This window comes from Terrapene carolina, unplaced genomic scaffold (assembly GCF_002925995.2).
Source record: "Terrapene carolina triunguis isolate 2854851 unplaced genomic scaffold, T_m_triunguis-2.0 Scaffold31, whole genome shotgun sequence".
Lineage (NCBI taxonomy): Eukaryota > Metazoa > Chordata > Testudines > Emydidae > Terrapene > Terrapene triunguis.
Window position 1 is genome coordinate 49,451 of NW_020664382.1, and position 16,970 is coordinate 66,420.

Sequence of the window (16,970 nt, forward strand, 5' to 3'; positions counted from 1 at the left end):
AATTGTGTAATTTGTTCTTTATGGGGCAGTCTATCAAAATGCACATGTCTGAATCCAGTAGTGCCCAAGTCATTGAAGACAGTTTTAAAATTATATTTCTGAATCTCTACAACATGTGGTTAAACGGTCAGGTCAAGTATGGGCTCAAAGTGAATTTTTATAAAAGAAAAGAGTGATGAGAATTTTAAAAATCCCAACAGAAACAACAATTGGGTTTTCTTTTTCCCCTCCCAAAGAAAAAAAAGGAGGGAATCAAAATCAAAAAGATTCCCTCATTATATTTACAATCTAAAATTGGACCAATTGTAGCAGAGTGTGAGAATTGGAAAGTGACCAATCTACGTTCCTTGTCCAAGCTCAGAGAAATGCAAAACTTAGCAGCATAAATAGTGGTAAGGAAACAGGATTTCAGAAATGTCTTCAGTGTTAATGAGTTTATATTTAAAACAATTAAATATAAATAAACGAGGATTTAAAAACACTGATAAGAGATGGTTGTATAATACAGCAATAATAATCACAAAGAGAATTATGTGTTTTCTACCTCCTTGGCTCCAGCTTTAGCCAGTTCTTCCAGATAGATGTCAATAAAATGGAATTTTATCCCATTGGGAGCATTACTTTCTGGGTGTATGACTTCCTTCATTAGCAGATGCAGAAATGGCTCAATCAGACTGGGGAAGGAAAAAAAAAAAAGGCAAGCAGGATACATAAATTTAAAAGTCTGGGTTTAGTTTGCTTTTTTTTTTACCAACTACTAAAAGGTGGCTTTTTGACACTTGTCAGAAATAAAGAAAATATTCAGAGAAGTCCAGTCATAATTTTTACTGCTTAAAAAAATTGTTATTGTCAGAGTTTCCTGAGGTCAGAATATTGTTTGCCGGCTGTAAGGAAATCCACTCAACACAAGTGATTATAGTGGAGTGGCAACTCTATTATAGTTAAGGTTTAGTCTCTTTTATCGTTTAAAAGACTATTCTAAGTGCTTGAGAATCCATATGCTGACTCACAATGCCTTGAAATTTACTGTGTCTCATGGTGGTAAGGGGGTCCAGATTTGGGGTCATTTGAGCCAGGGGTTCCCATCATACAACTCCCCCTAAAACACCCGCAGCATTTTACAAAATAATCTAGCTCTTCTAATTTTGTGTGCACACCTGGAGCTCAGGCTATGGCTCTAGTCCTCTCCAAAAACTGATCTCAGCTGCTCAGAATTGATCTTACCTAGTGTCTGGCTCCCATTGCCCCTTTGGGAGTGTTATACTGAAGTTATTTAGGATTAGTTTAGGAACTTGGGGTTGGATCGTCAGTAGCTCGAGGCAAAGAGAAATACACACGCCCTGCAAAACTAGGGCCCCTTAAAAGCAAAAGGGTTTCCAGTCAGCCTGCTGTCAGGATAATTGAGTGGCTCCAGGAGATATGCTGCGATCACTGAATCTCAACAACACCCAGGCACTGGGTGTTCGAGCCTTTTCCTTGGCAGCTATCAAAGTATGTATGTTGTCCTTGCTCTAAGCCTAGGCTTTTCTTGGAAGTTTCTTCCCCTCTGAAACCAACATTTCTGGTTTAAGAGAGAGATTTTGAAATCCACATACAGATGGATTTTATTATATAAGTACTGTGGCAAGATGGCTGATGTTAGCATGGTGGGTCCTGCGCTTTTCTTGGCGGGGTGGGGGGGAGGGGCGCTAAGATGCTACCCCTTGCCCCTGCTCTTGGGCGCCGAGGTCCCAGCTAGTGGCCCGGGAAGGTGGTACAAGAGGGAAGCAGGGGAGGGGTCTGGGTTTGCTCCTCACTCTGAGCCCCAGACCCGCTCAACCCCTGTGGGTTCTTACCCTCTTCCCCCTTGGGTGGGGTACCTTCAGTCCTTAGACGCTGGAGAAGGAAGTCTCTTTCCCCTGCTGGAGCAGGGTCTCCCTTACTTTGGTTCTCTGGTCTTTCAACTCTCACAGCACACTTCCAAGCTCCAGTCCTCTCTCCTTCCTCCTCCTACCCTGACTGCCTGAAGCAGGGGGTTTTATTAGGTTCCTGACAGGGCCTTAATTGACTACAGGTGCTTCAATTAACCTGTAGCAACCCTCCCTAATCTACAGGGACCCACGCCTTAATTAGTCTAGGGCAGGGATTGGCAACCTTTGGCCCACGGCCCGACAGGGTAAGCCCCCTGGCGGGCCGGGACAGTTTGTTTACCTGCCGCATCCGCAGGTTTGGCCGATCACAGCTCCCACTGGCCACGGTTTGCCGCTCCAGGCCAATGAGGGCTGTGGGAAGCGGTGCGGGATGAGGGACTTGTTGGCCGCCGCTTCCCGCAGCCCCCATTGGCCTGGGGCAGCGAACCGTGGCCAGTGGGAGCCGCGATTGGCTGAACCTGCGGACGCGGCAGGTAAACAAACCGGTTCGGCCCGCCAGGATGCTTACCCTGGCAGGCCGCGTGCCAAAGGTTGCCGATCCCTGGCCTAGGGCTTATATATTCCCCCTCTACCATTCTCCCACTGCTCCCTGGCCCTCCTGTATCACAATACCGTCAAAGAAATTGGCATTAATCAAAAGGAAGAGGACAGACTCTAAGAAGCAACTGGGATACTGTAAACATCCTGAACAATGGTACTGAGTATGAGCAAAGGAAAGCAAGTCCCTAGGTCCTCATACACAGCACCCCTAATGTGAACTGCTCATAACATTTTCAGAGTCTTATACTTTGGTTGATGAAGTGGTAAGGACTAAAGGGGGAGGCGGAGGCGTCGTAGCAGTGAGGGGCGTGCTGGAGCAGTGCAGGGATCGTGGGGGCTGGGGAGGGTGCAGGGTAAAGAATGTCAAGTGCACTTATACTTATTTCCCTGGAAACCAGGAAATATGAAGTTACAATACACAACATACCCACAACGCAACTTTAACTCTGTGCACTGGAGCTAGCAATATTACTGTGAAGGATTCAGTAGCATCGTGCCACAATAAACAGATAAGGAGAACTAAAAGAACGCAGCATTGTTGGTGCTGTGTTCCACAGATTTGCACATCCAGCATTTATCTGCATGCACTCCAGTTGTCTTGCCCGTGTTACGTGTAGCTGTACCAAATAGTGGAGGGATTACTTGGAGCATCTTGGCAAAGCTGTGATTGTGATATGAGAAAAGGAGCATATGTCCCTTGAAGGATCAAACATTTCTCAATTCAGCACTCAGTTCTGAGGATTGTATCAGCAGAAGTATCTTGCTATCAGGATGATCAGCAATCTGGTGCCCTATGTGGCAGTCACCAGGGCAGAGTGAGGGGTAAGTGAAGGCAATGTCTTTGAAGCAATACTTGAGCAAGGGTGAAAATATTATAACATTTAGCAAGTCTGAGATGGTTTGTGTAGATTAAAATCAGTGTAGGTAGCTCCTGTTTACTACACCTGACCTAAATCCAAGTTTTGCTTTAGCAAAGAGAAGATGTAAGATTTTATCTTACAGCGCTTGTGTACTCTGCAGCATCTGTAAGATTAGTGTGTCAGTGTGCGTGTGTGTTATTGGCATGTCTGGATATTGAAAACAGAGTTAAGGGTACATGGTAGGGATGGCGTGTATCTTTTGTATTTCCCGTTTTCAGAAGCTTAAGTTTCCATTACCTTAACTCTCCATTTCCTGGTTTTCAGAGAAATAAATAAAATGCACTTGACATTGTGGAAGGGCATGAGGCACCACTAGGCAACCTTTCCTCTTCTTTAATTAATAATGAGAAGTACTAGTTTTGAAAGTCATCACCACTCTAAGAGAAGGCCAATCCAGCAGACTGAAGTCAGAGGTTTAGACACAGAATGGAAGTTAGACATTAGAACCACCATCTTGTTTAACAGCTTGTTGAAAATATACAAGACAGTGCATACGAAACAGGACAGACTGGACAGAGAAGTCAGTTTACAGTGAAAGACTGCTATAAGCTGCTTTTATCAAGAAATTGTCACCCCAGACAAGGAAAACGGAATTCCTAAAACATGGATAACAAGATTCCCTTTTCCAGATTTTCTGTGCTAGGACTTCATTATTATTATTATGCATACTTCTAAAATTCCACTGCTGGTTCTCCTGGATGCAACGCCAAAAAGCCTGGCAACACCAGTATGCACGGGGACCACTGAATGCAAGACCTGTTATGCCATCATGCTAAAAGCCCTTATATTCAGTATGTGTACATATACTGTGATAGACCCAGACCAGTTGGGAACAGCAGAGTAGCAGAAGGGAGATATACTGGCCACTGGATAAGTAGTTTTCTGTTCCCTGAGTGACCAGAGCAGGGGCTGCTCCAGGCTAATAGACCACCTGACTCCAATTAACCTGCTAAGAGTCAGGTGAGGCAGTTAAGCACCTGACTCTAATTAAGGCCCCTCTGATGCTATAAAAGGCCTCACTCCAGTCAAGCAAGGGGGAGCCAGAGGAGAGGAAGTGTGTGTGAGGAACTGGGAGCAAGAGGTGTGCAAGAAGCTGAGAGTGAGTAGGCGTACTGCTGGAGGACGGAGAAGTACAAGCGTTATCAGACATCAGGAGGAAGGTCCGGTGGTGAGGACAAAGAAGGTGTTGGGAGGAGGCCATGGGGAAGTAGCCCAGGGAGTTGTAGGTGTCGTGCAACTGTACCAGGAGACACTCTAAACAGCTGCAGTCCACAGGGCCCTGGGCTGAAACCCGGAGTAGAGGGCGGGCCCGGGTTCCCCCCATACCTCCCAACTCCTGATCAAACACAGGAGGAATTGACCTGGACTATAGCTTCTACCAGAGGGGAAGGTCTCTGGACTGTTTCCTGACCCACAGGTGAATCTGTGAAGCGAGCAAATCCGCCACTAAGCACAGGACCCACCAAGGTAGAGGAGGAACTTTGTCACAATACCCATATAGCTTTTTCACAAAAGCCTTACTGTGGAATGCACGTTTAGACTAATTGCCTAGGCAAACTTGAGTGTTATCAATTACAACAAATGTTTAACTTAATAAAAAATGTAGACTTTAATCTATGTATTAACTAGATAGCACAAATGATGTGATACATAAAAGGCTTAAACAGAACAAAGAAAGCCAATGACTAAGAAGAGCCATCTAGAGAGGAAGAAGGCACATTAAATTAAAATATTTTTGATATGGGCAAACCGTGCAACTTCTTTATTATACAATTACATCTAGCAGTTTATTTACCTTTCATCCCATCCATTTCTTTTCAGTACCTCGAAAGATTGCCTCAAAACCATGCGGATTAGCTACAAAGCAGAAGATTTGTTATATGACACTACAGTTTTCTAACTATTTGAGTCAATAAAATAGCTACTCTGACAGTCACATAGGCAGACTCTTTAGTTGAGCTTTTGATGGCCTACAAAGTTTGCTGGAAAGGTTCTTTCATGAGTACATGAGAAGTCTCTCCACTACTGGGAGATGGGGTATAGGCAGCGTGTGATCTGAAGTTCCAACAGCATCACTATTTGCGGTCATTACACTGCAAGCCAAACAAAATACAGTGACCATGGTACATCCCCCCCACCCGCACCGTTCTATGCTGCTCCCCCACCCCCAAAATCCTCCAAAGCAGTTAAGGTGCATTCCTCCACTTAACCATTTACAGAAATTCCAATTTAATAAATTCAAACCAATTAAAAATGTTAACAACTTCATACTTACGTTAGTTTGTCCTGTTGTATATACATTAATTAAGAGACAGGAACACTACACATGTAACAGCCATAATAAATTAACCTCTAGGAACCGTACATTTTTGATGTTCTCAATTTGGAGTAGTTAACTTCTCAACCATAACACTACAATCATGCAAGTTTTTGAATTTAGCTTCCTTTTTTTAAGGAAATAAACATAAAAATTGGAAGACAAAATACTAATCTGATTTTACTGTGTATTTCAATTAATAAATATTTTATGCTTAGAATATGCCTTTAAAAATTAATTTACCTCACTTCAATACTTCAATCTAATATATTTCCTATATGTAGGAATCTAGTACACTGTGGTAAGTTTAACTACTGTAGATGGTAACTTTTTTTGTTTTTAAATGGCACCTCCAGAAAAATCTCAAAGTAGCCTTACTTTTATTTAAGTATTAATTTTGATGAGGTAGCCATTAACATGCCCTCTGGATATCATTGCAAACACTTATGCATGTGCTTAACTTTATCCGCAGGAGTAGTCCTACTGAAGTCAATGAGGAATACCCATGTGGTGTGAAGCTAAGCAAATGTATAAGCCTGTGCAGGATCAGACACTTAAATAAAAATAGTGTCATGACTTCTAGACCTGCCAGGGCACCAATTAAAGGCCTATAAACAAATATGCTTTGCATTGTGTATCCTGAAACTAGCAAAATCCTTTCGCTATAACATATGCAAAGACATAAGAAGAGATGGCAACTCTCCAGTACAGCAGCATCGTGCTTTGTCCGTTCAAAATATATATACCAAAAAGAAAAGGAAAAAAAAAACCCCAATCCCACCACCTGAAAAAAATTAATATTACCATGTAGTATTTATCAAGGCGCAATCTGTCTATCCCATTCCATTCACGGTTCATGGTTTGCCAAAAGGTCTGAATGAACAGGTGCTCTGCAACAGAACAAAAATAGTGAATGTGCATGTTCAACACCAATACTATTTTATGTTACTGAAAGCAGCCTAGAGAGACTATTTTTCCAACTTAATTTTTTTTTCACGCTTCTCTACATACTGGTCCAGCAGTTTCAGCACCAGCCTAGAAATACATACTCAAGATTGTTGTGAGGATAGATACAATACAGACTGTAAGGTGCTCAGATACTACAGTAATAGGGAGCAAACAAGTACTTTACATAGATAGGTGTGGCAAACAGTTACAGTGACTGATCTTTGTAAAATATTAAATGCAAAATGCACATCTACGCAAGGGAGAAGAAAGCGTTGATTTTGCACTAAGTTGTACCTATACCCATTTAGGCCCTGATTCAGCAAAGCAGTTACACACATTTTTAATACTGAATTAAGGCCCTACAGTTCAAAAACCAAGACATAAAAACAAATCAGCAGCTGAATAAGAGTGAAGTAGAAAGGCAATCTTAGGGTTTTGTGTTGTTACCCATCATTGTAATATGAGCACTTTTTATGTCAGACTGGTAATAAGCACACGTTACCATACTGCAAACAAACTTTATCAAGACAAATCTAGATACAAATAAGAACTGATTGGATTCTGAACATGTGACAGAGAGCTGCCTCATATATTGCAATCACAAACAAATCTTGGATGACAGCTGGAAAAGAACAATGACAACAAAATAAACAACAATCCTACCTGTCTCTGTTCTGGACTCTGTGACAACTGACTAAAAGTCCCGAACTATAAAGGTACTTTGGAGAAAAATTAGAGAAAACAAAATGAAATAGTAAACTTACGAGCCTCTATATTCTGAACGACATGGATAAGTTGGGAGATAGTACTTGCTAGTTCCTCCTTAAAAATATAAAATAAAATAAAGTTAGCATCTTGTTTCAGGGTTTAGCCTCCTCCTGATCTGCAGCAAAACAACATTGGTTAATCTAAACTTTTAAATTAACTTTATACTAAAAAAATGTTGAGTTAGCAAGTATCTGAGTCCATGTTTCCACACACAGAATCTCATGTAGTTGTGGATATGACAAAGCATTGCCGAGCTTGAAAATGTTTTTTTAACCTACATTGTCATGCTGTGGCTGCACTTCTGTTAGTATGGATTACATATAAGAGAAGACTCAAGGATACCAAGGATCTGCTCATCTTGACAAGTCTACAAAAGAATAGTTTTGTCTGCTGCTGGAAAGCTGGATTATCAGGAGAATAAATGCACACCTTTGAGTTTACACATCTGTATAAAACCTTATGGGCACTTATAATATGTAGTCCTCAATTATATGCAGCACACACTGTATTCTTTACAAAATGAATATTGGCTATACAAATGGAGATTTAAACTGTTGCAAGGAATGAAGTTACTAGGATTAGGAGTGATTTTAAGGTCAGGAATCAACATCTTCCTCTATGCTTGCATAGTGTTGAGCACAAAGCAGCACTCAAGTTTCAAAGAATCTGCAGACAATATAAGGGAAGAAAGCTGGCACTGGATGGAGTACCACACAGCCCACTTAGAACTGATGGTAAAGGAGAAAGTTATCCAAACTTCCTGGCCAAAGTTGTTGCACTAAAAAACTAGTTACCTCAATAGAATTATTAACCTTTAGTTTCCTCTCCATCCCCAACCACCTTAAATTTAAAAAAAAAAAAAAAAAAAAAAAAAAAGACGAGGCGCTACGCTAGAGTCTTCCAAAATTCCAAATGTGGATGACAAACTGTAAAGTTCCCTGCTCCCCCAGGACAGAAACTGTACCAATACTGACTGAAATTGCAGAAAATTATCGTTGAAGCCAAATGGCAAGCGAAAGAAAGATTGTCTGAATCCCTCGTGACAAAGAAAAGGGTTCTCTTCTGTAGCCTGACATGAAAAAAAAGGCAAGCAAAACTTTCAAACTGGGTTAAATCAGAGGCCAGGATATGCTGTAGTTAAAGGATTCCTACTTTGTTTACAGAGGCAACTGTGGTAGGGCATACGCAAACCAATACAATTCCAGGGGGTACATATACAAAATAAACTTATTTGAAGGAAAAGGTTTTACATTTCCCTGGAACAGGCTGCTGAAAATTCCAAGTCCAATTACACTCCCATTCAAGTAAATCTACAGGTGCCTCCTTTTAGTGAAGGACTGCCAGTTGCAATTAACTCTCCCACATGCGCTTAATTCCAACTTATCCTTATGAATGAAATGTGGCAAGAGTGTTAAATTGGGTCAGTGTTGCTACCCAAAATGAAAGGGGACTACATCTTCATGGTGCATTTCAGAAGGATATCCATTATATACACAAAAACCCACTGGATGACACACCTGTAGCAGAGGTTTATCCTGCATCCACATACAGTAAAATAGTCCTTTCCATATTTTTAATAATTCTTCTTGGCTGAAGCAACCTAGAGTGCAAAAAAAAAAAAAAAAAATATGCATAAGAAAAAAAAGAAACTTCCACCAAACGCTTACAAGCAGATTTCTCATTTTCCCCTCACCCTCTTCCACCCTTTTAAATTCCTTTTGGGCAAACATTTTTTTCTCCTATTTTGAATGGAACTGAAGCTAATATGACGGTTTTGCATATGGAAAAATGTGGTTAATGCAGTGATACAGTGCCTTTAAGCCTCCAATTTGTCTCATATAAAGTATATAGTACATTAACAAGGGTTTTGAAGAAGTCAGATGGGAAAAACCTATTAGTTCATTCTGATCCATCCCCCTGCCAGCACAGCATTGCACTAAAAGAAAACATACTATAGGGAACAAAGTCCCAGTGTTATTTTTAAGTGAGGGCATCATATTTAATATTGCATGGAAAGATGAGAGGGGAAGAGAAAGACTAAGAACCAACCAGGGAGAGTAAGTGACTTTCTCTGCACTAAGAAACATGAACGCCCAATCTATACATTCAAAATGGGTCTGTATTTTGGAATCTTATTTTAACGTGGTTCAAACATTGAACTGATTTCTCAGTGGTCAGCAGTCGTGGATGGGATAAAACGATGTTAGAACGCAGATCACTGAATCACATTTAATATTTTTGAGCATGACTCAGTCCTAAACATAGATAACGAGGAGTCCTTGTGGCACCTTAGAGGCTAACAAATTTATTTGGGCATAAGCTTTCGTGGGCTACAACCCACTTGGAGACTAACAAATTTATTTGGGCATAAGCGTTCGTGGGCTAAAACCCACTTCATCAGATGAAGGGGTTTTAGCCCACAAAAGCTTATGCCCAAATAAATTTGTTAGTCTCTAAGGTGCCACAAGGACTCCTCATTATTTTTGCTGATATAGACTAACATGGCTACCACTCTGAAACCTAAACATAGAGAGTAATTAAGTTATTTTGATTGTAGTGAGAGTTGAACTCTTACCAATAGAAACCCCATGCACCGCACTGCAAAAGTTATGTTTATATTAGAACAAAGTGTTTCTTTTCCTGAGCTTGCACAGCTCCTTTTTTTCTGGTTTAAAAACACACTCTCCACTGTGTTTTCCTTTTAATTTGATACACTGAAGTAGCATTCCCTTTCTGTTTCGTAATCTCCTACATCAACATGGACTGTTCATTCTTTCTCCTTCCCACTGTATCTTACCACTTCTATTTACACATATTGCTAAATTTCCCTTGACCATGTTTTTAATAAAAGTTTCACTTTATATGTAGCACAAGTCAAGAGATACCTCTTAAAGGGCACCTATATGTGAGTCTTTAGTTATCAGCAAAATATGGCATATTCCCTTTTTTATTAAATCAAGCTGCACAAACAAATATAATGAAAATATTTTAGTCACAAATTAAACTTGAGGTACATTACTACCTCTTTATTTTAATTGTTCAGAGTCTTTCTGATAGTACTAAAAATTCAAGAGTCTCTAATTTTGACTAGAATTTGTGCAGTTGTCTTACACTCAATTCCAAGATATGGCATGTGGACTTCTAAGAAAAGTAACTAGAATCAGTGGAGCCAGTTGAACACCTACATATTTTAGGTTCTCTATTATTAGTGATGCTAAAAATAGTGCTCAGAGCCTTTTAATTATAGCAGAGTGATACTAAGGTTTAAGATAGGATTTATCACCACAAGACTTGAGTGCTAGTTGAGTGTCCCTATCACTACTGTACCATATCAAACACACATTTCAGCCTGATCCACCAACATTTCCAAATACAGGAAATAGAAGTGGGTGAGGGAAACATACAAAGTGCTACATGTGAGCCTTGAAAAACCATCAGGCTCAGATCTAAGTTGTAATCAAAGGAGACTTATACTCAACATCAACATTTTAAAGCTGTGCCAGCTTCAGCCATCCAAGCAAATGTTCAGAAAAGATGGTGTTTTGTGACAATAAGATTGCCTTTTAGCTGGTATATAGCTACATGAGCAAGTTATGGGAATATCTCAGTAGGATCTGCTCCTCCAAAATCTCGACAAAATTAAACAGCTCCCTAGCAACTGTAAATGAGATGTGACTATCAAGCCAATGCATCTTCAGCAGGATTCAAGCTAGACCAACCTTCTGAAGATAAAAAATGGCCATATATAAATTAAGAATTGTTATTTGGAGTTTTACATAGATATCCTGTTATAGGTTATGTGTGGATTACAAAATAATAGTTTCGGGGTTTTGGCAGCTTCTGTGAAACACAGGCTTTGCTACTTGAAAGATGTTTTTTCATATGGATACTGAACCTGGGTCTGCTGCTTTACACCATTTTAAGTACACTACGGTCAATAATTTACAATAATGTAACAGAAAGAAGGTCTGAGTGTATGTTCAACCTTCATTATAGAGTCATGACTGCTGCCTCCATAATAAGGCCTGTCACAGATTATGCCAGTTGTTACATTTTGAAAAGGTCAAGGGGAACTTTTCCATGGGTAAGGAGACAGACTTTTAAAACATTTTTATTTCACAAGGGTAACATTTAGAATGCAACACTATCAATTCCTCATGCTTTTCCCACAGGTGGATTATTAAAATATCATCACTTCATGTGTATGTTAAAACTGAACCCCCTATATTAGTGATCATAGTGTGCATAAGATGAGGCTTGCATTAAGTTATAGAACAGGAGTACTTGTGGCACCTTAGAGACTAACAAATTTATTAGAGCCTAAGCTTTTGTGGGCTACAGCCCACTTCTTCGGATGCAACCAAAGAAGTGGGCTGTAGCCCATGAAAGCTTATGCTCTAATAAATTTGTTAGTCTCTAAGGTGCCACAAGTACTCCTGTTCTTTTCGCGGATACAGACTAACACGGCTGCTACTCTGAAACCTGTCATTAAGTTATAGGCATCTTGTCGTAAAGGGGCAGTGTTTCAGTCAGTGCGGGTACAAATAGATTGTTAGCTACAGCTCAGAAATGGCCCTTCTACAATGTGGGGGGATGTTGCCCTGGGGTATCTGCACACCTGCAGTGTAGACAGAATGACGTGTATGCAGGCCCATAACCCTCTCCTTGGATTGTGGCGAAGTCCTGGACAGAGTAAAAACATGCTTAGTCTACACTAAGGGTATGTCTTCTCTACCCGCCGATCGATCCAGTGGGGATCAATTTATCGTGTCTAGTCTAGACGCGATAAATTGACCCCCGAGCGCTCTCCCGTAAACTCCTGTACTACAGCGCCGCGAGAGGTGCAAACAGAATTGACAGGGGAGCGGCAGCAGTTGACTCACTGCGGTGAAGACACCACGGTAAGTCGATCTAAGTACGTCGACTTCAGCTACGTTATTGACGTAGCTGAAGTTGCGTAACTTAGATCGATTCCCCCCCCCCCAGTGTAGAACAGGGCTAAGAGGTCAAAACAGGCCACAACATGCGTAGTGAGGTGGAAAGAGGACCTACAATCCCTCTTTCCACTATAATTGCAGCCGAATATTAAGGCATGCAATATGGTTGTGCACCAATCTTGTTATAATATGGTCTAATATTGCTAACATTGATGGGACTGAATTCTGCCCATACTAGCTATACCAAGACATTTTCTAACAAGTTTGGTACACAGTCATATTGTAAATGGGTGCTCCCATGTACAATTGAAGTGTAGACCCTATTGAATTGTCAGGCAGAAAACATGTAACAGCTATGAATTACACCCATTCATCTCAGGGTAGGTCTATACTGCAATGGTTCAGCTATGGAGCTGCACCTGTGCTGCTGTAGTGCCATAATGTAGATACTTCTGACATTGATGGAATGAGTTTTTCTGTTGATGTAGTTAATCCATCTCTCCGCAAGGCAGTAGCCAGGTAGACAGAGGAATTCTTTTGCTCACCTAGCCGCATTTACAGTGGGGATTAGGTCAGCATACCTATAGCATTCAGGATGCAAAGTTTTACAGAGCTGACATAGCTAGGTCGATCTAATTTTTAAGCGTAGATTAGGCCTCAGTCTGTTGTCAACTCTAAAGCATGTTGTCACTTAACGTTTCCTCAGTCATCCAACTAGGGTGCTTCATTTGCGAGCTCAAATGCTTGTATCCATCTGGCAACCATAACTGGGTTACATGCAGTTTCAAAACATAAATTCAATGAACAAGCTTAAAAAATTCATTCTGGTTCTAGTGATACTCCCCATTTTGAACACAGAATCTCTCTGAAACCTGTAATATTTCTAAAGCTGCAAGAAACTTAAGTGCACCCACTGTACATATGGTCCACTGAGGAAATGTGATTGTCCATGTTATAGTACTTGAAGTCTCTGTGCTCTTAAGAGCTGCTAATCATCCCCTCCACACTTGTAGAACTATATTTCAGGAAAAATGCTTCCTGTGGTAAAAGTCAATTAAAAATAATATAAAATAAGGACATTGGGCATACTAATCCTCCCTAGAAAAGATGGGAGTGTGCAAGACATCCCACTCCCATCTGAGCAGCAGCATCGCTTACTCTCTCCTAATTTGGCCCTGCTGTACCACACACCACGTGTCAACCCCACATCTCCATTCTCAGAGGCTCCCAACAACTCCACGTGCCTCTCTCACACATTCTATGACTCCACTTCCTTTTCCTAACCCCACTGGCCCTCAGCAGTCTGCTGCCAGTGCCGTTGCCAATCCCATATGCCTGCCCTACCTACCCTCATTCTCTAATGCCGATGCCTCCCATAGTACCATGTGCTTGCCTCAGCCGCTCTGACCCTTATCCCAGTCATGTGCGTCTCCTACGCCCACCGCGTCTCCGCAAAGTTGCCACTGCCCCCACTACTCGTCTCCCCTACCCACCCTGGGGCTGCCTGCCCCAGCACCACGTGCCTGTCCCACCACCACCGCCCAGCACCACGCGCCTCTCCCAGTCTTTACCCGCCGGGCTCTGGGTCCTGAGGCTGATGTAGCCCCGCAGCTTCTTCACCGCCCGGTCCCGGCTGCGCTTCTCGTTGGCAGCCAATCTCTGCGCGAACTGGATCTCGGGCGGCTGCACGGCGGCGGCGGCGGCAGGAGCCATGGTCCCTGCTCCACCATCCCCCTTCGCTCCCCCTCCCTCTGCTGGGTAGAAGGCGTCCCTCCCGCCGACCCGCTGGAACCGGCTGACGCGTTCCATCGAACGCCCGCTGATTGCGTCACAATCGCTCTCTGTCGCAAAAGTTCCAGGTCTCTCCGGGGAGGGTTCTGCTCTTAAAGGGCTAGTAGTCACTTGAAAAGGTCCTTCCTCCTGCTGGGAAAATGTGCCGGTTGCAGTTTGTGCCACTACACCCTCTTCAACAAAAAGCGTTCCCCTACAATTCTAATGTTTATTTTAAATATACTAGTCATCTCTTTGCTTTGTATCAACTGCTCTGACCAGCACTGCCAACTCCCATTAAGGTACACAAGTATTATTATTTCCATTTTACAAATGGGGATGTGAGACAGCAAACAACGTAGGCCATTGCTACAAATGGATATATACAGGTGAGTCATGCCTTCCTGTCTCCAACTATTGGTGTGGGCATCACCCACACAGAGAAATTTTCATGGTCAGGAGGGCCTTGAGTTATGGAAAGTCAAGTAAGAAGTCTCTTGTAGGGACTCAAGCTGAATTTAGATCCCCTAAACGCCAGTGCAGTGCCTTAATCACCAGACCGTGCTTCCTACTTTGCAATTACACAGTTTTTTTTAACTTCAAAACGTTATATGGAAAACAGAGTCTGTATGTGCAGTTATAATGCCAAATCAAGGAGAGACTGCCTAGATCTGTTCTTCTATTCTCATAAAATACTGCAATATAGGGTATGTCTACACTACGGGATTAATCCGAATTTACAGAATTCGAATTTTGGAAACAGATTGTATAAAGTCGAATGTATGCGGCCACACTAAGCACATTAATTCGGCGGTGTGCGTCCATGTATCGGAGCTAGCGTCGATTTCCAGGGCGTTGCACTGTGGATACTTATCCCATAGCTATCCCATAGTTCCCACAGTCTCCCCCGCCCATTGGAATTCTGGGTTGAGATCCCAGTGCCTGATGGGGCAAAAAACATTGTCGCAGGTGGTTCTGGGTACAGCCTCACCCCTCCCTCCATGAAAGCAACGGCAGACAACCGTTTCGCGCCTTTTTTCCTGGGTGAACACTGCAGACGCCATACCATGGCAAGCATGGAGCCCGCTCAGCTCAAGACAGCAGTCATGAACATTGTAAACACCTCGCGCATTCTTGTGCAGTTTATGCTGAACCAGGACCAGAAAAACGAGGCGAGGAGGAGGCGGCAACGGCAGCGCAGCGACGAGAGTGATGAGGACATGGACACGGACACAGAATTCTCTCAAACCATGGGCCCCAGTGCTTTGGAGATCATGTTGTTAATGGGGCAGGTTCTATCCGTGGAACGCCGATTCTAGGCCCGGGAAACAAGCACAGACTGGTGGGACCGCATAGTGTTGCAGGTGTGGGACGATTCCCAGTGGCTGCGAAACTTTCGCATGCGTAAGGGTACTTTCATGGAACTTTGTGACTTGCTGTCCCCTGCCCTAAAGCACGAGAATACCAAGATGAGAGCAGCCCTCACAGTTGAGAAGCGAGTGGCGATAGCCCTGTGGAAGCTTGCAATGCCAGACAGCTACCGGTCAGTCGGGAATCAATTTGGAGTGGGCAAATCTACTGTGGGGGCTGCTGTCATGCAAGTAGCCAAAGCAATCACTGAGCTGCTGCTACGAAAGGTAGTGACTCTGGGAAATGTGCAGGTCATAGTGGATGGCTTTACTGCAATGGGATTCCCTAACTGTGGTTGGGCGATAGATGGAACCCATATCCGTATCTTGGCACCGGAGCACCAGGGTACCCAGTACATAAACCGCAAGGGGTACTTTTCAATGGTGCTGCAAGCACTGGTGGATCACAAGGGACGTTTCACCAACATCAACGTGGGCTGGCCGGGAAGGGTTCATGATGCTCACGTCTTCAGGAACACTACTCTGTTTAAACAGCTGCAGCAAGGGACTTACTTCCCGGACCAGAAAATAACCGTTGGGGATGTTGAAATGCCAATAGTTATCCTTGGGGACCCAGCCTACCCCTTAATGCCATGGCTCATGAAGCCATACACAAGCAGCCTGGACAGGAGTCAGGAGCTGTTCAACTACAGGCTGAGCAAGTGCAGAATGGTGGTAGAATGTGCATTTGGACATTTAAAAGGTTGCTGGCGCTCGTTACTGACTCGCTCAGACCTCAGCCAAACCAATATCCCCATTGTTATTGCTGCTTGCTGTGTGCTCCACAATCTCTGTGAAAGTAAGGGGGAGACCTTTATGGCGGGGTGGGAGGCTGAGGCAAATCGCCTGGCTGCTGATTACGCGCAGCCAGACACCAGGGCGATTAGAAGAGCACACCAGGAAGCGCTGCGCATCAGAGAAGCTTTGAAAACCAGTTTCATGACTGGCCAGGCGACAGTGTGAAATTTCTGTTTGTTTCTCCTTGATGAAAACGCGCCCCCTTTATTGACTCATTCTCTGTAAGGAACCCACCCTCCCCCTTCGATCACAGCTTGCTTTCAAGGGAAATAAAGTCACTATTGTTTAAAAATCATTTATTCTTTATTAATTGATTATAAAAAGAGGGAGAGAACCCGGGTGGGGTTTGGGAGGAGGATCGGCGGGAAGGAAAAGGCCACTAAAAAAAGGTTAAAAAAATGACAGCCTTTTGCTTGGGCTGTCCACTGGGGTGGAATGGGAGGGTGCACGGAGCCTCCCCCCCGCGTTCTTACACATCTGGGTGAGGAGGCTATGGAACATGGGGAGGGGGGAGGGGGTTATACAGGGGCTGTAGTGCCAGTCTGTGATCCTGCTGCCGTTCCTGAAGCTCCACCAGACGCCGGAGCATGTCTGTTTGCTCACGCAGCAGCCCCAGCATTGCATCCTGCCTCCTCTGATCTTCCTGCCGCCAC

At 43.1% G+C, this 16,970-nt stretch overlaps 1 protein-coding gene across 1 annotated transcript in view; it reads right to left on the minus strand.

The window, feature by feature from the left end:
• LOC113406499 (ribosomal RNA processing protein 1 homolog A-like) overlaps positions 1–14,164 on the minus strand; it is a 28,235-nt gene extending 14,071 nt beyond the window's left edge. The window contains exons 1-6 of the mRNA XM_026651733.1: positions 13,912–14,164; positions 8,921–9,003; positions 7,400–7,457; positions 6,492–6,577; positions 5,166–5,227; positions 545–674 (exon numbers count right to left, since the gene is read on the minus strand). Coding sequence (XP_026507518.1) covers positions 545–674; positions 5,166–5,227; positions 6,492–6,577; positions 7,400–7,457; positions 8,921–9,003; positions 13,912–14,149 — 657 coding nt within the window. The 5' untranslated portion in view covers positions 14,150–14,164. The remainder of the gene's footprint in view (positions 1–544; positions 675–5,165; positions 5,228–6,491; positions 6,578–7,399; positions 7,458–8,920; positions 9,004–13,911) is intronic.
• Positions 14,165–16,970: the final 2,806 nt, after the last annotated feature.